At 47.1% G+C, this 20,241-nt stretch overlaps 1 protein-coding gene across 2 annotated transcripts in view; it reads left to right on the top strand.

The window, feature by feature from the left end:
- The window catches only part of itpr3 (inositol 1,4,5-trisphosphate receptor, type 3), a 68,119-nt gene that overhangs the window by 39,592 nt on the left and 8,286 nt on the right, over positions 1-20,241 (top strand). Inside the window, exons 28-50 of one of the 2 annotated variants that reach the window (XM_036143211.1) lie at positions 1,670-1,744; positions 3,748-3,867; positions 4,009-4,131; positions 7,350-7,550; positions 7,638-7,753; positions 8,891-9,026; positions 9,101-9,226; positions 9,381-9,506; positions 9,593-9,713; positions 10,931-11,112; positions 11,194-11,342; positions 11,428-11,536; positions 11,753-11,846; positions 13,003-13,178; positions 13,765-13,924; positions 14,042-14,259; positions 15,632-15,832; positions 16,508-16,618; positions 17,667-17,762; positions 17,871-17,978; positions 18,101-18,184; positions 19,165-19,275; positions 19,435-19,747. In XM_036143211.1, the coding sequence (XP_035999104.1) occupies positions 1,670-1,744; positions 3,748-3,867; positions 4,009-4,131; positions 7,350-7,550; positions 7,638-7,753; positions 8,891-9,026; positions 9,101-9,226; positions 9,381-9,506; positions 9,593-9,713; positions 10,931-11,112; positions 11,194-11,342; positions 11,428-11,536; positions 11,753-11,846; positions 13,003-13,178; positions 13,765-13,924; positions 14,042-14,259; positions 15,632-15,832; positions 16,508-16,618; positions 17,667-17,762; positions 17,871-17,978; positions 18,101-18,184; positions 19,165-19,275; positions 19,435-19,747 (3,256 nt within the window). The remainder of the gene's footprint in view (positions 1-1,669; positions 1,745-3,747; positions 3,868-4,008; positions 4,132-7,349; positions 7,551-7,637; positions 7,754-8,890; positions 9,027-9,100; positions 9,227-9,380; positions 9,507-9,592; positions 9,714-10,930; positions 11,113-11,193; positions 11,343-11,427; positions 11,537-11,752; positions 11,847-13,002; positions 13,179-13,764; positions 13,925-14,041; positions 14,260-15,631; positions 15,833-16,507; positions 16,619-17,666; positions 17,763-17,870; positions 17,979-18,100; positions 18,185-19,164; positions 19,276-19,434; positions 19,748-20,241) is intronic. The other variant, XM_036143214.1, reaches the window with a different exon arrangement.

A 20,241-nucleotide genomic window follows, 5' to 3' on the forward strand; every position in this document is an offset into this window, starting at 1 on the left:
AAAACCAAACAAATCTCTTTCTTGGATTCTGGTTCTTGACTTCTTCTCCCTTGGTGTCGGGTTTGCTGGTGTCTCGGCTCAATGTGGTCTTTGGTTCATACGCAGAGGGGGTGGGGCTGATGTATTGTATTTCATGTTTGTGCGTGAAATGAATATTAAATGTTTCTGACATCTAAACTGAACATTAAGCGTTTATAAAACAGCTTGGACCTGCGCAAAGTGCTGGATAGTTATCATAAAACCATCAGTGAACAAACAGGAAGGGTAGTTGACAAAGTCAGACCTTATTTAGATGCCGAGGAACATAAACGAGTTTTCAGGAGCGATTTAAAATGTTTGGGCAGATCTTATATTGAGGGGTGAGCTGTTCCACATATTAGGTGCAGTAACGTTCTCCTCTGCTCTTAAACCTGGTTCTGGGAACTTGTAGGAGTAGTTTATGGGTTTAATGGTAGTGTTCTGGAAATGAAGCGCTCCTGCAGAAGATCTTGGAGGTAAGCAGGAGCTAAGCTATTTAAAATCTTAAAAAACAATAAAAGAATGTTAAAATCAACCCAACAAGATGCAGGCAGCCAATGCAGAGAAGTCAATACTGAGGTAAAATGTTCCGGTGCTTTTGAAGCATTTGGAGACGCTGTGGAAAGGACTGGTCCGTGTTGTTATATAATCTAATATAACAGCGTGTGGTGATGAAGGCGTAGGTCATTTTCAGAAAGTCTGTAGTGCAGAAGTCAGATTTCACCTTAGAAGGCGCAGATGAAAGAAGCTGCATTTCACAACAGAACTCACTTATTTCTCTAGCTTCAAACAATTATCAGAAAACGACTATAAGATTGTCTGCCTGCGTTTTTACTCCTAAGCAAATGGATGTCGGTTCAGAGCAGCTCCTGCATCCATGGAGGGGAAATACGGATCATTCTGATGTAGCAGCAAGAGACAACAAGAACGAGAAATTTTACTGCCATCTAATAAAAGATACGGCCTTTAATGCATCATTTTTGGGTGAACGTCAGGATTTTTCTTATTTAGATGGAGCAAAACTTTAAAATGTAAACCACAAATATTTACGATCAACGTCTTTTCTCTATGATATGACTGCAGAGGAAATTAAACTAATCAGGTAGTTTTAATTTAGTAGTCACAGCAAAAAGAGAGATTATAAGTGTACAGAAAAACACTCAACAGATTCCAGATTTTCATCACTTACTCAACAAAGATGAAGCCGACATGGATCAGCTGCAGGGGAAAATGTAGTGCAGAGTGGTTTATTTTCATTCTGACAGAATTCTGTTAGTTCTGGGGGTCAAACTGAAGGAAAACGCGGATCTGATTCAATCAAGAGTCCAGAAAGTTTTTAAGGACCAAAACTTGTGAATAAATCCCTTCCATCCGTTCTTATAGCTGGAGTTTTTATACCATAATCCAGGCAAGCTGGTTCTGATCATCTGAGTTCCAGATGCAATTGTTTACATTCATAAATAATTACAATAAATCTTCCAGAATAAAATGCAGAAAAATCGAACCGTGGGACAAACTGTACTTGAATCAGGTCCCACTGAGGGTTTCAGATCAGCCGTCTCTGTGGTTGCTGATTAAATTTCACCTTACATGTGCTTAATAATCATGACATGAGGCCTGCACACGCTGTCTTACCTTCTGCATCCTGCAGGGGGCATCAGTGGAGCCGTCGCCAAAGAAACAGAAGCCGCAGAAAGGTAACGAGAGCTACCAGAATGTCAAAGAGGTGAGAAAAGCCGAGTGTCGGTGCTTCGTTGGTTTTGTTTCTCTCCTTCGTTTGTGGTGTTTCTGCAGGCTGGTTAACAAAAATCACTCAACCAATCAGTGAGTGTGGGCGTGGCTGGGAGGTCTTCATGTTGATGACGGTTTTCTCTGCTCCGAGTGATTCGTTTTGATTCCTTTCTGCACAGTTTCCAGCGTTTATTACATGTCTTTGATTCTATAGAAAACCAATATAGAATCTTAATGTTTGGATTATACAAAAAGAAATTACGAAAAGTCCAAAAACGTTTGCAAATATAATCTGCTGATCACAGCTGTAAATGAAACAAATCTAGTTGGACTGACGGGAAACATGAGTTCCTCTCAGATGAATATATTTTTAAGGCGCAGCACGTCTTGTCCTCTTCCTGTTGGTTTTTACGGTAACTGGACTGGACTGGTGTCCATCTGGTCCCAGTAACCATCAGTTACTTAAATTAATTATCAGTAATTAAAGATCTGCTGTATTTAGTAGAACCTCAGTCTCAACATTGATTGAAGATTAATAATTTCAGTGTATTTGTAAAATGCCAACACCCAGAAAGGATCCATCCCTTCAGACAGAAACCAGGTCAGCTACATCCAGTTGGTCCTCGTTTTCTGGAAGCGTTACCTTTTTTCTAACGAGGCGATCATGACGCACCAGCAACGATTCACACATCCCTCTTCTACAACAATTAAGACTTCTTAGTTTGAAATTGTGCATTTTTGGTCTGTTATTACGCAGAAACAATTTATGGTTGTTCTACGAGGTTCCCCACACAGACAGTTAGTTGCAGTAAAAACTCAGCCACGTCTAAACAGGGTTAAACGCTGAGAGACGGGACCAGCTGGATCATCTAAGATGAGGCTGTTGGCAGCAGCAGCTCAGATGATCTGCCTCCCCTGATGATGTCACAGCTAACAGAACACCAGACCAGGTGTACCTTCTATGAAGAGAAAAATGACAGAATAAAAAGTTAAAAGCTGAAATAACAACAAACAATGCAGATTGGAGAGCAGTAGGAGAACTCAGCAGAGTGAGAGAAATAGACCCTGATGTCCTCCAGCAGCCTAAGCCTATAGCAGCATAACTATAGAGGTAGCTCAGGGTAACATGAGCCACTCTGACTAGAAGCTTTGTCACAAAGAAAAGTTTTAAGATTAGTCTTAAAAGTAGACAGGGTGTCTGCCTCACGGACCAAAACTGGGAGTTGGTTCCACAGGAGAGGAGCCTGATAGCTAAAGGATCTGCCTCCCATTCTACTTTTAGAGACTCTAGGAACCACCAGCAGACCTGCAGTCTGAGAGCGAAGTGCTCTGTTAGGAACATACGGGGTAATCAGAGCTCTGATATATGATGGAGCTTGATTATTAAGGGCTTTATACGTTAGAAGGAGAATTTTAAATTCTATTCTTGATTTAACAGGAAGCCAATGAAGGGAAGCTAAAATTGGAGAAATATGATCCCTCTGGTTGATTTTCATCAGAACTCTTGCTGCAGCATTTTGGATCAGCTGAAGACTTTGAACTGCATTTTGTGGACTTCCTGATAGTAAAGAATTACAATAGTCCAGCCTTGAAGTAACAAATGCATGGACTAGTTTTTCAGCATCACTCCTGGACAGAATGTTTCTAATGTTGGCGATATTCCTGAGGTGAAGAAAGGAAACTCTGGAAACCTGTTTAATATGGGATTTAAATGACATGTCTTGGTCAAAAATAACACCAAGATTTTTAACTTTATTACCAGAGGCCAAGTTAATGCCATCCAGATTAAGTGATTGGTTAAGAAGTTTATTTTTTGAGGACTCTGGTCCAAATACAACTTCTGTCTTGTCAGAATTTAGATGCAGGAAATTTAAAGTCATCCAGCTTTTGATGTCATCAAGACATGACTGCAGTCGAAGTAATTGATTGGATTCATCAGGATTTACGGACACCTTCAACTGAACATCTGAACCTTCCCTCCATGTGTGGCTGCTGCAGATCCTGGAGAGGCTGAACAGGATGTGCAGCACTGGAGTTTGGAAGAAGCAGCAGCGGTTGCTGAAGAACATGGGAGCTCATAAAGTCATGCTGGACCTGCTGCAGGTGTCCTACGACAAGGTGAGACCGGCTGTCAAAATAAAAGCCCTCTGAGCTTTTCTTTAATGTTCAAACTTCTCCTGGTTGTTACGTTTTAAACAGACTGGAAAATAAACTGTGATCTGAGCCAGAACCACATCTTGTTTCCTCTTCTCTGTGCAGAGTGACGTGAAGATGCAGGAGATCATCAAATACACTCACATGTTTCTGCAGAAGTTCTGCATGGGGAACCAGGAGAACCAAGCTCTGCTGCACAAGAACCTCAACCTGTTCCTCAACCCCGGGGTGCGCTGCTTTTCCTCTGCAGGTTTCCATCATTAGACCGTAGAACCTAAGTCAGACGCTGGAGGTTTAATTTACAGACCTGGGAAAAGAAGAGCAGACGTTTCTGTCCTCTGGTTTTATGAATGGCATTAAATATTCTACCCAAGTGTGTATTATCAATCCGCTCTGCAAAAATGGAACTAAAAGTAAGTAAAATTGTCTTGAAATTAGGGTATTTTTCCTTGATTTAAGCAGCTAAATAAGACTATTTGCCAATGGAATAAGATTTTTGCACTTAAAATAAGAACAATTTAATTTATCTCCTTACTTCAGAGCAGGATATCTAATTATCTTATTTAAGAGTGAAAACACTCATTCCATTGGCAAATAGTCTTATTTAGCTGCTCAGATAAAAGAAAAATACACTAATTTCAATTAAATTTTACTTACAGTACTATTAGTTCCCTTTCTGCAGTGCGCCCCTTCACATAGCTGGACTACACTGCCCTGTTTCTAACATAAGGCCAAAATAAACTTTATGTTAATGAACTTACTAGGTTTATTGGTGCTAGCACGTACTCCAGGCTGCCTTACATGAATGCAATTCTATTTTAGACATTACAGTCAGGCAGTCTGGTAGACAGCTCAGGGGTCCTCAGTTAGTGACACAGTGTACCGTTATTTTTGAGCGCATTGTACCACATAAAAATCAGTCGGTAAGCGCATCGGTAATCATATATAAGGAGCACCTTCGTTAAGGATTTTATGTGCGCCTTATATTCTGAAAAATACGGTATGCTGCAGAAAGGGAACTGAAACTATGTAAAATTGTCTTGAAATAAGAGTTGGCAATAAAACAAATGTGTAAAGTTGAACTTATTTTTAAAGACACAATTATATTTGAGAACAGTGCCACCATGTGGTCAATGTAGGAACTCCATAATGTTTGGACTCAGACTTTGGAGTCGTCTGCATTGTTGATGGCTTTGCAGCAATCCCTCATACTGAGCATGCATGAAGCGACAGTGGAGAGGAAAACTCCCCTTTAACAGGGAGGAGAACCTCCAGCAGAACCAGAACCAGGCTCAGTGTGAACGCTCATCTGCCTCCACCCACTGGGGGTCAGAGAAGATTAAATATTTAATTGGAAAATTACTGTTTCTCAGGAAAGACATAATTAAACATCAAAATGTTAAAGTTAAACACTTTTTTTATCCATGGAGACTCTGTCTTTCACAAAAATCACCAATAATCATCGCTATGATTAATTTACCCCAAATATTAACCTTAAATGTTTTCTATAAAACCCAAGATGGACATTATTAGGATATAAAGTGAGCAGAAAGTTAGTGAGGGACGTCAGCTTGAGACGACCTCCTGCAGACAGAGATATAAAAACATGTTTTCTGCTTTTATAACTGATCATTACAAGCTCTCTGAGAGCGAAGCGATCCTGGTTCTTATCCTGGCTCTCATCCTGGTTCTGATCCTGGTTCTGACCCTGGTTTTGATGCTGGCTCTGATCCTGGCTCTGATCCTGGCTCTAATCCTGGCTCTGATCCTGGCTCTGACCCTGATCCTGGTTCTGATCCTGGTTCTGATCCTGGCTCTAATCCTGGTTCTGACCCTGGTTCTGATCCTGGCTCTGATCCTGGCTCTGATCCTGATCCTGGTTCTGATCCTGGTTCTAATCCTGGCTCTGATCCTGGTTCTGACCCTGGTTCTGACCCTGGTTCTGACCCTGGCTCTGATCCTGGCTCTGATCCTGGCTCTGATCCTGATCCTGGTTCTGATCCTGGTTCTAATCCTGGCTCTGATCCTGGTTCTGATCCTGGTACTGATCCTGGCTCTGATCCTGGTTCTGATCCTGATCCTGGTTCTGATCCTGGTTCTGACCCTGGTTTTAATCCTGGCTCTGATCCTGGCTCTGATCCTGGCTCTGATCCTGGTTCTGATCCTGATCCTGGTTCTGATCCTGGTTCTGATCCTGGCTCTGACCCTGTTTCTGATCCTGGCTCTGATCCTGGCTCTGATCCTGGCTCTGATCCTGATCCTGGCTCTGATCCTGGTTCTGATCCTGGTACTGATCCTGGCTCTGATCCTGGTTTTGATCCTGATCCTGGTTCTGATCCTGGTTCTGACCCTGGTTTTGATCCTGGCTCTGATCCTGGTTCTGATCCTGATCCTGGTTCTGATCCTGGCTCTGATCCTGGTTCTGATCCTGATCCTGGTTCTGATCCTGGCTCTGATCCTGGCTCTGATCCTGGTTCTGATCCTGGCTCTAATCCTGGCTCTGATCCTGGTTCTGATCCTGGCTCTGATCCTGGCTCTGATCCTGGTTCTGATCCTGGCTCTGATCCTGGCTCTGATCCTGGTTCTGATCCTGGTTCTGACCCTGGCTTTGATCCTGGTTCTGACCCTGTTTCTGATCCTGGCTCTGATCCTGATCCTGATCCTGGTTCTGATCCTGGCTCTGATCCTGGTTCTGATCCTGGTTCTGATCTGATCCTGGCTCTGATCCTGGTTCTGATCTGATCCTGGCTCTGATCCTGGTTCTGATCCTGGCTCTGATCCTGGTTCTGATCCTGGTTCTGATCCTGGTTCTGATCCTGGCTCTGATCCTGGTTCTGATCTGATCCTGGCTCTGATCCTGGCTCTGATCCTGGTTCTGATCCTGGTTCTGATCCTGGCTCTGATCCTGGTTCTGATCTGATCCTGGCTCTGATCCTGACCCTGATCCTGATCCTGGTTCTGATCCTGGTCCTGATCCTGGTTCTGATCCTGGCTCTGATCCTGGTTCTGATCCTGGTTCTGATCCTGGCTCTGATCCTGGTTCTGATCTGATCCTGGCTCTGATCCTGACCCTGATCCTGATCCTGGTTCTGATCCTGATCCTGATCCTGGCTCTGATCCTGATCCTGATCCTGGTTCTGATCCTGGCTCTGATCCTGGTTCTGATCCTGGTTCTGATCCTGGCTCTGATCCTGGTTCTGATCTGATCCTGGCTCTGATCCTGACCCTGATCCTGATCCTGGTTCTGATCCTGATCCTGATCCTGGCTCTGATCCTGATCCTGGCTCCTATCCTGGCTCTGACCCTGTTTCTGATCCTGGCTCTGATCCTGGCTCTGATCCTGGCCCTGATCCTGGCTCTGATCCTGGTTCTGATCCTGGTTCTGATCCTGATTCTAATCCTGGCTCTGATCCTGGTTCTGATCCTGGTTCTGATCCTTCCTGCAGCTGCAGGAGGCAGAGACGGTGCAGCACATCTTCAGCAACAACTACCAGCTGTGCAGTGAGATCTCTGAGAGCGTGCTGCAGCACTTCATCCACTGCCTGGCCACGCATGGCCGCCACGTCCAGTACCTCAACTTCCTGCACACCATCATCAAGGCGGAGGGGAAGTACGTGAAGAAGTGCCAGGACATGATCATGACCGAGGTGAGGCCGCCGCCAGTGGCGCCACGTCCGCCGAGCCGCCGGCGCGTCCGCACGCGTTCTCACGCCGTTCCCCCTGCCTCCCTTCAGCTGACCAACGCGGGCGAGGACGTGGTCGTCTTCTACAACGACAAGGCTTCCTTCAACGCCATGCTGGAGCTGATGGCCGAGAGCAGGGAGGGCGTCGGCGAGAGCAGCCCGCTCAGGTAGCTACATCCTCCGCCAACAACGCGTGTTGCACCGATACCGATACCAGTATGGGACGGGGTTCTGATCCAGCACTAAAATGTTGGTATCGGTATCAGCGAGTACCAACAAATAGGCACTGATACCATTTTGATGTTTGGATGTCACTTGAACGCAGCCTTCTCTCTCCTGACTAGTATTATACGTGTTATAGAAGGTCATGAAAGTTGCACTATTTTGGCCTTTGGGAGTCAAAAGTTTATTTAACTATTGTCACCCATTCCAGGTAGGTAATAAAAAGTTCTACTACCCTAAGTAGTATGCAGTTCTTCATATATATATACACACATCAGTGTTTATTGTTATCAGGCCAAAAATGGCATCGGTGAAACAGTACCCACAACCCATGGGTCCAGCTGAAGGTCGGTGGAGCTGAGCGAACGCTGACGTCTGTGGCGCTGGGACAGGAAAGCCTCTTCAGGCCCGTGGCGTCTCGTTGCTGTCATGGCGACCGGCGAGCCCAAGATGGCGGCTGCAGAGGGTCGGCGCTCTGGTTTAGATCCTCGTCTCTGTCGGCCGCTCTTCATCAAACACCTGCTGGAGCTCTTCTTCTCTTAAAGAGTGGAACATTCACAGAGATAAGATAAGAAGATAAGAAGATAAGATAGGCTTTATTGATCTCACATCGGCTCAGTAATCAGTAGAAGGAGCCAAAAGTAGGACAAGGTGCATCAGGTATATACAGCGTGTCCTCGTTTATACAGTGGATCAAAAAGAAGTAGATAAGAAAATAAGAATAAAAAATACAAAATAGAAATAAGGCAGAGGAAAATAAGGTGGAAACAGCTTTCTGGGATTCTGAAGCTTCGTTGGTGAAGCCAGAATTTGTTGAACCAGTAAATTTGTTATAAAAACACTTTTTTGGATTTTTTTTCCTCCCTAACAAATTAATTTATTTAAACCAAAAGTTTAGATTTTTCAAACCTTTCCAGCAGTAGAAGATAAATGTGGTTTTCATGCATCTCTACCAGGAGGGTGTGTATAGGAAACACTGGACTCCTGGCAGCAGAACCATGGAGGAGAAGTTCTGCTGTGTTTAGCCTGTTGACCCAGAGCCTCCAGAACCTCTCTGACCCGGCACCGTGTCTCCCCTGAAGGTACCACATCTCCCTGGTGGAGCTGCTGGCCGCCTGCGCCGAGGGGAAGAACGTCTACACGGAGATCAAATGCACGTCGCTGCTGCCGCTGGAGGACGTGGTCCGGGTGGTGACGCACGAGGACTGCATCACCGAGGTGCCTGGACCCGGACGGGTTCTGGTTGTGGTGCCGGGCTGCAGGGAGGCTGACCTGTGCCTGTCTGGTTGCAGGTGAAGGTCGCCTACGTGAACTTTGTGAACCACTGCTACGTGGACACCGAGGTGGAGATGAAGGAGATCTACACCTCCAACCACATCTGGAAGCTCTTTGAGGACTTCACCGTGGACATGGCCCGGGTAACGTTGGCCGACCCGAACACCCAGAACCGGACAAACCGGGTCACAGCTTTTAGGGACAGTGAGGAGATCAGGATGCCATCAGAGCCGTTTCTTTTTACATTCGGGTCTCGGGTCCAGAGCAGGTGAATATGTGATGCTGCTTCTCCTGCAGGTCTGCAATAAACGCGAGAAGCGTCTGTCCGACCCGGTCCTGGAGAAGTACATCATCAACGTGGTGTTCGACACCATCAACGCCTTCTTCAGCTCGCCCTTCTCTGAGAACAGCACGTCTCTGCAGGTGGGCGACGCTTTCCAGCCGGGCTCTGCCCCCCCCACCCCCCCACCGCTGGTTCTGCTCACGCTCACGTCTCTTCTCTCCACCAGACCCACCACACCATCGTGATCCAGCTGCTCCAGTCCTCCGTCCGGCTGCTGGACTGTCCCTGGCTGCAGCAGCAGCACAGAGGACAGGTGGAGACCTGCATCAAGACGCTGTCCCTCACAGGTAACACACCTGTGGCTCCGCCCACTCCCAGCCGTCCCCCCCGACACAACCTGCTTCCTGTTTCTGTCACCTGGACTGTTTGTTCTGTTAGCTGTGACATCATCAGGGGAGGCAGATCATCCTCCATTACCATCTACCATAGAAAGTACTCCTGGGTCAATGTGAGCTTCTGTGCTTTCTGTGTCTCTGCTCTGTCTTCTCTAACATAGAAAGTACTCCTGGGTCAATGTGAGCTTCTGTGCTTTCTGTGTCTCTGCTCTGTCTTCTCTAACATAGAAAGTACTCCTGGGTCAATGTGAGCTTCTGTGCTTTCTGTGTCTCTGCTCTGTCTTCTCTAACATAGAAAGTACTCCTGGGTCAATGTGAGCTTCTGAGCTTTCTGTGTCTCTGCTCTGTCTTCTCTAACATAGAAAGTACTCCTGGGTCAATGTGAGCTTCTGTGCTTTCTGTGTCTCTGCTCTGTCTTCTCTAAGCCCCAGTGGGTGGAGGCAGATGAGCGTTCACACTGAGCCTGGTTCTGGTTTTGCTGGAGGTTCTCCTCCCTGTTAAAGGGGAGTTTTCCTCTCCACTGTCGCTTCATGCATGCTCAGTATGAGGGATTGCTGCAAAGCCATCAACAATGCAGACGACTGTCCACTGTGGCTCTACGCTCTTTCAGGAGGAGTGAATGCTGCTTGGAGAGACTTGATGCAACCTGCTGGGTTTCCTTAGAGAGGAAACTTTCTCACCAACCTGGAGGATCTGATGGAGTCTGACTTTGGAAAGAGCCTTGAGATGACTTGAATTGGCGTTATATGAATTAAATTGAACTGAATTGGGTCAGGTCCCTCCTGATGAGCTGCATTCATTAGTTTTCCAGACTGGGTCTGATTAACGGAGCAGAAAGGGGCTAAAAGAGGAAATCTGGGGTTAAAACTGTTTCACCTGCTGCTGGTTTACGGTTCCTGTATCCCCCGCCTCCAAAACCCTCCAGGAAAAGACGGTTAATTCAGATTTATATCAAGGTTCTTCCACTCTAAGCGTTGCATGTGTGACCCGGTGAGGTTCTGGTCCAGAACCCGGTGTCTGTGTCTCTGTCCTCATGTTGACGTCCACTGCAGGAGTTTGTTTCAGACGATCTGGACGTCGTGTTGCTGGTTTGTGTGATTCCTACGTCGGTTCTGGAGGAGCTTCTCCTCCCTGAACCCTGAAAGCTGTTTCCTTCTGGGTGTCTTCAGCTAAGAACCGCTCCATCTCGCTGCCTCTGGAGCTGGAGGCCCAGATCAACAACGTGCTGGCCAGCTCGGCTCAGAACACGCTGTCCCGCTCCAACCCCAACTACAAGTCCTCCACCCGCTCCTCCAGGCCCATCGTCTCCAGCAACCCCTGGGACTACAAGAACATCATCGAGAAGCTGCAGGTACACGCAGCCCTCACCTTCCCTCAGTCTCAGGTGTCGCCCGGCAGGTGAGGCTCTAACGTCCTCCCTGACGTCTTCCAGGACATCATCAACACTCTGGAGGACCGCCTGAAGCCGCTGGTCAACGCGGAGCTCTCCGTGCTGGTGGACGTCCTCCATCAGCCAGAGCTGCTCTTCCTGGAGGGGACCGACGCCCGGCAGCGCTGCGAGTCCGGAGGCTTCATCTCCAAGTAGGACTTACACTTATAACGTCCGCCGCGCTCTCTGCCAGAGGCATGCTGGGAAACGGTGCTCACGGCTCTGTCCGCTGCGCAGGCTGATCCAGCACACCAAGGCGCTGATGAGCTCTGAGGAGAAGCTGTGCATCAAAGTCCTGAGGACGCTGCAGGAGATGCTCATCAGAACGCTGGACTTTGATGAAAAGGTCTGTGAGCCTGAGGGTCAAAGGTCAACCTCCTCCGCTGATTGATCTGGGAGCCTGGCTCCAGGAGATCCTGGAAAAAGATACAAAAACATAATTTCTGTGGATGCGATGCCTCTAAAAGAGAGACAGTCCCTTTAAAACATATTCAGTAAAGTGGAGAAATGACACCAAATCCTTAATTTTCCTCTTTTTCTCTTCCTGGTTGCTTTAATTCAGGGGATGTCGCTGCGGAAAGTCCTGCTGCAGAATTATCTGTTTTCCAATAAGAAGATCAACCAGAAAAACGAGCTGGCTGAGCTGGGAGTTGCAGGTAAACACTTCCTGTTGTTCCTTCACAATAAAAGACCCGAAGTTAGGGCATCTGCTGAGTCAGAGAAGAGTCAGAAAAGAAGAAGGATTAAATGATTCATGATTAGATAAACATGAAGGAAAGGAAACTAGACTTTCATTCTCTGTTCCAAGTTTCTGACAGTTTTCACTCTGAATTTATTTAGAAATGACCAAAGTTACCTGAGTTTCATCCTTTTATTCTCCTGCCATATCAGGTCCTTAAGGCTTGAGCATCTCGCCTTCAGATAAGTTTGTGTTTGATGTTGTTACTGATAGATGTCTCATGATTCCTTAAACCCGCTCAGAAAACAGGGGATTCATTAAATTCCTGGTTGCTGTAAAAAATTATAACATTTTTTTAAAGAGCTGCTGAGTCTGAAGGCGTTCTCCACGTTTCTGATGCCTTTGCTGAAGATGAAGGTGACAGAGAGAGTAGAGACACCGACCTGGTGACACATTTATCCTCCTGAGTGAATAGACGGGAACTGCTGGATCTTTTCCTAATTAATCGGTTCATTCATGTCGTATAAGAACACCAAAATAAGCTGGTGGGCAAATACTGTTTTACTCTTCTAGAAACATGGAGTCCCAGGTTCTTCTGGCATCATCTCCGTGTTTCAGTTCACTCTGCTGGGCCAGAAGTAAACTGGTTCTGTTCAGTTCTGTTCAGTTCAGTGACGGTTCTGCCTTGGATGTCTGTGGATGCGCTGGCCTTCAGTGCTCAGCAGCGCCCCCTGGAGGGCACCAGAGAGAACAGGGACTGACCAGGAAGCCTGCAGGCCGCTGTTAGCTCCGTCTCCTGGACCTGATTCTGGACCCGGCCACCAGACGCTGGGCTTAAACAGGCGCTCAGCAGACTTATTGTACAAAGGTCATGTGTACAATAAATACCAAGAACCTAAAACATGAAATAAAAAAATCACCTTGGATTTCTTCGGTTGAATCCGCGAGTCAAATTCTCTGCCAACAGACCATCACTGTCTGCAGTCTTTGAAGAATTTGGATCAATAGGAGTTACATCAACTTTTAATTTCCCTGTGTGATCAGTAACCTGCATTAGATCAGTTTTTATTCTCTATCAGGTCATCTCAGACTGAACGGTAACCATACTGCGTGTCCCGCTGTGCTTGAGTCAGGAGGCGAACAGGAGCGCGACTGGGCGGCGGTGGCGGCCATCCAGTGCCGTCTGGACCGAGAAGGAGGAACCAAGCTGTTCACGGACCTGGTGATGAGCTCCAAGAACGACAAGATCTTCCAGGAGAGCATCCAGCTGGCCATCTGTCTGCTGGAGGGAGGGAACACGGAGATACAGGTGACACACCCGGCGGGTCAGGAAGCACAAGACTACTGCTTTGGTCCAGTTTAGGCGGACGGCACCTTTAGAACCAGCTAAAAATACCTGCGGTGCTTAAAATAAAAGAATAAATGAAACCTAACACCGGAAGAAAATAAGCATGAAATTAAAACATCTCAGAACATCTAGGAGCCACTGGCTGGCTGACAGAAATACACTGAATCTGTGAAAAGTGACAACAGGACAAACCAGACCCAAAAAACTGATACAAAATAATGTTCTTAAATCTTCATAGAACCAGAGAACGTTCCTCATTTTCTTCTCTTTTCTTAGATTTTTGTGGATTCCTTTGAAATTTGCTTAAACATCACTTTTAAGAATAAATGCAACTAATTCCTTGTGTTTTAACATGCTGCTCCATTGGTTCCCTGATGGCTCCATAACATCCAGCAGAGGAACACCACGTACGATCTAAAAGAAGCTTAGAACAGGACCGGTCCCATAAACGGTCTCTGTTATCAGACGATAGCAGCAGAAGAAACTGGATTTGCACCCAGACATCTGCAGCCGTTAGTGAAAAGCTTCGTCTCCTGGTTCTCTGCAGAACTCCTTCTACAAGCTGATGATGGGCGACAACAAGTCAGAGAAGTTCTTCAAAGTTCTTCATGACCGGATGAAAGAAGCGCAGACGGACATCAAAGCAACGGTTTCTGTGAACGTGGGTGAAATGACGCACAAGGCCAGCGAGAAGGAGCTGGAGGCCGGTGAGTCTACGGTTCACGTTTCAACAGAACCTGAACCCTTAAACTCAGGTTCCAGGAGCTCAGGTTAGGGTAGGGATGTTAAACTCCAGTTGCTGACGGATATTTCTGCTTGTAAAGGTGGTTCTGCAACACTGGTTCTCCCTGGTTCTGGAGGTCATCCTCTCTTGGTCCAGGGTCAGTCCATCGCCCCGGTGTCTGGGGCCTCCGCCCTGCCGGCGCTGCCTGCAGAGGAGCAGCGGGAGGTGGAGACGGAGATGGGACCCGCGGTTACCATCATGAAGCCCATCCTGAGGTTCCTGCAGCTGCTGTGTGAGAACCACAACAATGACCTGCAGGTGGGTTAATGTTAACTAACCAACCACCTCTAACCAGGAGCTAACGGCTAGTTACTGTTAACTAACCAACCACAACAATGACCTGCAGGTGGGTTAATGATAACTAACCAACCACAACAATGACCTGCAGGTGGGTTAATGTTAACCAACCAACCACCTCTAATCAGGAGCTAACAGCTAGTTCATGTTAACTAACTAACCACCTCTAACAAGGAGCTACCGGCTAGTTAATGTTAACCAGCCAACCACGTCTAACCAGGAGTTAACGGCTAGTTAATGTTAACTAACCAACCACCTGTAACCAGGAGCTAACAGCTAGTTAATGTTAACTAACCAACCACAACAATGACCTGCAGGTGGGTTAATGTTAACTAACCAACCACGTCTAACCAGGAGCTAACGGCTAGTTAATGTTAACTAACTAACCACCTCTAACAAGGAGCTACCGGCTAGTTAATGTTAACCAGCCAACCACGTCTAACCAGGAGCTAACGGCTAGTTTATGTTAACTAACCAACCATGTCTAACCAGGAGCTAACGGCTAGCTAATGTTAACTAACCAACCACAACAATGACCTGCAGGTGGGTTAATGTTAACTAACCAACCACAACAATGACCTGCAGGTGGGTTAATGTTAACTAACCAACCACCTCTAATCAGGAGCTAACGGCTAGTTAATGTTAACTAACCAACCATCTCTCACCAGGAGCTAACGGCTAGTTCATGTTAACTAACCAACCACCTCCAACCAGGAGCTAACGGCTAGTTAATGTTAACTAGTCACCCAAATCTAACCAGGAGCTAACAGTTAGTCAATTTTACCTACCAACTAAATCTAACCAGGACCTGTGGGTTAGTCAATGTTAATTAACCAGGACTTTCCTTAGATGACCTGCAGGTGGGTTAATGTTGACAAACCACATTTAACCAGTAAATGTGGGTTAGTTTACGTCAACTAGTACCCGATACAAAACAAAGGCTGGGTTCAGCTACCAATGAACATCAGGAATCTTTGTGTCAGTTTATGTTAACCAACTACCAATAACAACCAGGGCCAACGGGTTGGTTAATAACTAACAACATCATAGGTTATGGTAAATAACTAACACTACAAGTTAATTACCAAAGGTACACAGGTAAACATCTCCAGTACTGATTCGGTCTGGTTCAGACCCAGCGTGTCTGCGTGGGATCTGGTTAGGTCACATTTGGACTGAACCAACCGCTCCGGTCCTGGTTGACACATTTAACCGTCATAGCACCATCTGGTGGCTGTTAGAGGAAGCGCAGTGTGACCTTTGAGGACTCATCCGGGACACGGACCAGCAGGACAGGTCGTGTTCTGGTGATTTATGGTTTATGTGTTTGCAGAACTTTCTGCGGAGCCAGAACAACAAGACCAACTACAACCTGGTGTGTGAGACGCTGCAGTTCCTGGACATCATGTGTGGCAGCACCACCGGCGGGCTGGGCCTGCTGGGCCTCTACATCAACGAGTCCAACGTCCACCTGATCATCCAGACCCTGGAGACGCTCACAGAGTACTGCCAGGGCCCCTGCCAGGAGAACCAGGTACCAAGATTCTGGAGAAGGTTCTGTGGGCCGGTTTGGTCCGGACCGCCTCACACCTGACTGCGTTTATCACATATAGCAACGGATCATACTTTATTTAAACAATCAAATCTTTTCCCTCGCCCACAGAAGCTCATAAATATACATACAGGCTCAAACATGTATCTATGTAGAGGACAAACTCCCACTCTGGTATTTTAAATGTCTTTTAGAAAGTTGCACCTGACTGCAGACGTTTCGTCGCCACCTGCAGGTTTCTGGAATCATTCAGGCTGAAATTTCAAACCACTGTTCTTGGAGTTAAATCTTTGCTTTCTGGGCTCGGCTTGTCAGAATAATCCAGACGTCTTAAACGTGACTGAGGTCAGCGCTGCAGGAAGGTCATTCCCACCGGCGGCCATCTTTCTAAACATTTGTGACCTGACATACGGGAATCCACCGTTCACCTTCCCACACAAATTCAAAAAGGGACCAAAAGAATCACACAGGATCCTTTAAGAACATAAAGTGTTAATCACGGCCCCACAGTGGCTGATTATCACCATTATGTCTCCTTCGTGTTTGTATTGTGGGACCAGGAGGGTTTTGGGGGAAACTGTAAGAGCGACAGCAGCTGTAAGAACATGTTCTGAAAGCAGGAACTGACTTACTGACACGGATCTCTGTTCTCTGCAGACCTGCATCGTGACCCACGAGTCCAACGGCATCGACATCATCACGGCTCTGATCCTCAACGACATCAGCCCGCTGTGTCGCTACCGCATGGAGATGGTTCTGCAGCTGAAGGTAACCCGGGTCGCCCGCTCCTCCTCCGGTTCTGGCTGCAGCGATGCTGGGTCCGCCCTCTGCTGTTCTACAGAACCGACCCGGACCTTAGCTAGAAAGACATGACAGCAAGTCTGTGTTTATTTTATAACGAGTGGCAGGTTTATGTGTGCAGAACCAAAAGGAAATTAAGGATTTCCAGAAAAGATTAAAGGGGACCAAAAAAATAATTTAAGCAGATAAACAAGAATTAAGGAATAAAAGTCCATCCATCCATCCTTCTCCTCGTATCCGGGGTCGGGTCGCGGGGGTAGCAGCTTCGGTAGGGAGGCCCAGAGCAGCGGCTCTACTCTGAGTCCTCCCCGGATGACTGAGCTCCTCCCCCTATCTCTAAGGGAGAGCCCAGACACACTACGGAGAAAACTCATTTCAGCCGCTTGTATCCGGGATCTCGTTCTTTCAGTCACGACCCAAAGCTCGTGACCATAGATGAGCGTAGGAACGTAGATCGACCGGTAAATCGAGAGCTTCTCCTTTTGGCTCAGCTCTCTTTTCACCACAATGGATCGGTACAGCGCCCGCTTCACAGCAGACGCTGCACCAATCCGCCTGTCGATCTCCCGCTCCATCTTCCCCTCATTCGTGAACAAGACCCCAAGATACTTGAACTCCTCCACTAGGGGCAGGACATCCTCCTCAACCCGGAGAAGGCACTCTACCCTTTTCCGGTTCAAGACCATGGTCTCGGATTTGGAGGCACTGGTTTTCATCCCGGCCGCCAAAACGGATCCCCTCTACACCTTGGCTGCGCCTACAAATTCTGTCCATAAAAGTTATGAACAGAATCAGCGACAGAGGGCAACCTTGGCGGAGTCCAACTTCACTAGAAACGAGTCCGACTTACCTCCAGGGTTCAGTTTGGTCCAAATGTGAAACGGATCGGTCCGATTTATTTTAATCAAAGAGTCGCATTTGACTGTGTAATAAATTTCTATAATAAACTTTATTTAAATGTTTGGGTTTTTGCGGTTCTGATGGTTCCCTGGTTCTGTCCCGCCCCGTTTGCCAGGACAACGCGTCCAAACTGCTGCTGGCGCTGATGGAGAGCCGCCATGACAACGAGAACGCTGAGAGGATCCTGTTCAACCTGCGGCCCAGAGAACTGGTCAGAACCGGGCCGCCTGTTCTTAGAGCTGTTGGTACCGGTCCGGTTGGCTCTAACCGGTCCGGTCGGTTCTAACCGGTCCGGTTGGTTCTAACCGTGTGTCTGCAGGTGGACGAGATAAAGAAGGCCTACCACCAGGACAGCGAGTGTGAGGACGTGGAGGTGGAGGTGTCTCCTCGGGAGGTGGGACACAACATCTACATCCTGGCTCAGCAGGTGAGTCAACGCCGCCTCCTGATTGGCTCCTGGCAGGGCGGGATGTTCCACCGGTCGACCTGATTGGTCCAGATGGCGGTTCTGGTCGGCAGCAGCTGAGCCCGTTGCTTTCTGTCTTTCAGCTGGCGAGACACAACAAGGTTCTGCAGAACCTCCTGAAGCCCCCGAAGAACGGCAAGGAGGGAGAGGAGGGCATCTCCTCCATGGTACCCATCCATCCTTCATCCATCCTTCATCCATCCTTCATCCATCCATCCTTCATCCATCCATCCTTCATCCATCCTTAATCCATCATCCATCCATCCTTCATCCATCCTTAATCCATCATCCATCCATCCTTCATCCATCCATCCTTCATCCATCCTTAATCCATCCATCATTCATCCATCCATCCTTCATCCATCCATCCTTCATCCATCCATCCATCCTTCATCCATCCATCCTTCATCCATCCTTCATCCATCCATCCTTCATCCATCCATCATCCATCCTTCATCCATCCATCCTTCATCTGTCAATTATCCATCCATCCTTCATCCATCCATCATCCATCCTTCATCCATCCATCCTTCATCTGTCAATTATCCATCCATCCTTCATCCATCCTTCATCCATCCATCATCCATCCATCCATCCTTCATCTATAATCCATCCATCCTTCATCCATCCTTCATCCATCCTTCATCCATCCATCCTTCATCTGTCAATTATCCATCAATCCCTCATCCATCCTTCATCCATCCATCATCCATCCATCCATCCTTCATCTATAATCCATCCATCCTTCATCCATCCTTCATCCATCCATCCTTCATCTGTCAATTATCCATCCATCCTTCATCCATCCATCCTTCATCTGTCAATTATCCATCCATCCTTCATCCATCCATCCATCCTTCATCCATCCATCCTTCATCCATCCATCATCCATCCATCCATCTATCATCCATCCTTCATCCATCCATCCTTCATCCATCCATCCTTCATCCATCCATCCTTCATCTGTCAATTATCCATCCATCCTTCATCCATCCATCCTTCATCTGTCAATTATCCATCCATCCTTCATCCATCCATCCTTCATCCATCCTTCATCCATCCATCCTTCATCCATCCATCCATTATCCATCCATTCTTCATCCCTCCCTCCCTCATCCTCATCTGCCTCTTCTCTGTTTTTCTGCAGCTGAACCTCAACAACCGTCCTCTGTCTCAGATGTTGAAGTCCACAGCTCCAGCTGAGGTGGTGGATCAGGATCCTCTGGAGTACTACGACCAGCTCACTGCTCAGATAGAGGTTGTCTGGCTTTAATCACCCGACTCTGTTCCTTTCCTCTCTTCACGAGTCGCCTCTGAGCTCTGACCAGAGCAGGCCTGCTGACCACCAGTCGGTCTAGGAGGCTCCACCTGCTGCACCTGTGCTGCTGTAATCCTGCTTCGTCTCATGTCTCCCCAGATTGTTCGTGAGGACCGCAGCATGGAGCAGATCGTGTTTCCCGTCCATCCCATCTGTGAGTTTCTCACCGAGGAGTCCAAGGTGCGGGTTTTCAACACCACGGAGCAGGACGAGCAGGGTTCCAAGGTCACGCACTTCTTCGAGCAGACGTCCTTTCTGCACGGGGAGATGGAGTGGCAGAAGAAGCTGAGGAGTATGCCCGTTCTCTACTGGTTCTCCAGGAGGATGACTCTCTGGGGGACCATCTCCTTCAACCTCGCCGTCTTCATCAACCTCATCATCGCCTTTTTCTACCCCTACGACTCCGGCCAGGGTACGTTGACCGTTCCTGTTCAGGTTCAGCTGAAGACGAGGCGGAGGTTCTCTGGATTCTGACTCTGAGAGGAACCAATGAGCGTTCCTCAGAGATCAGTACTGGAACCACTTCTTTGTGTGTTTACACTCGGTTCCACTCAGAGTTTTCCATCAGCTCCATCACCTGATGAAGGTCATAATTATTTTAGGCTTGTTTTAATTTGAACATTTCTTTTCATCAGGGTTGAGGCAGAGGCTTCTATAATGTTTATTACTGAGAGCATTTTACAGTCTGTAAATAATATTCAAATTCATCTTAACTAGATTAACTGTAAATTTTTCTACTTTTTATCATGAGCCAATATTTTTCCTAGTATTTATTTATCCTCAATAAAATTACGTAACTATCGCCCTTAACCCATCGGGCAGCTGAAACAAATCAAACTCCTATTAATCTATTAATAATTGTATGACTTTTAAAGAATCGTCTTTGCTAATTTTCTCCACTGTTCA

Source organism: Fundulus heteroclitus, chromosome 1 (assembly GCF_011125445.2).
Source record: "Fundulus heteroclitus isolate FHET01 chromosome 1, MU-UCD_Fhet_4.1, whole genome shotgun sequence".
In the NCBI taxonomy this organism is placed as follows: domain Eukaryota; kingdom Metazoa; phylum Chordata; class Actinopteri; order Cyprinodontiformes; family Fundulidae; genus Fundulus; species Fundulus heteroclitus.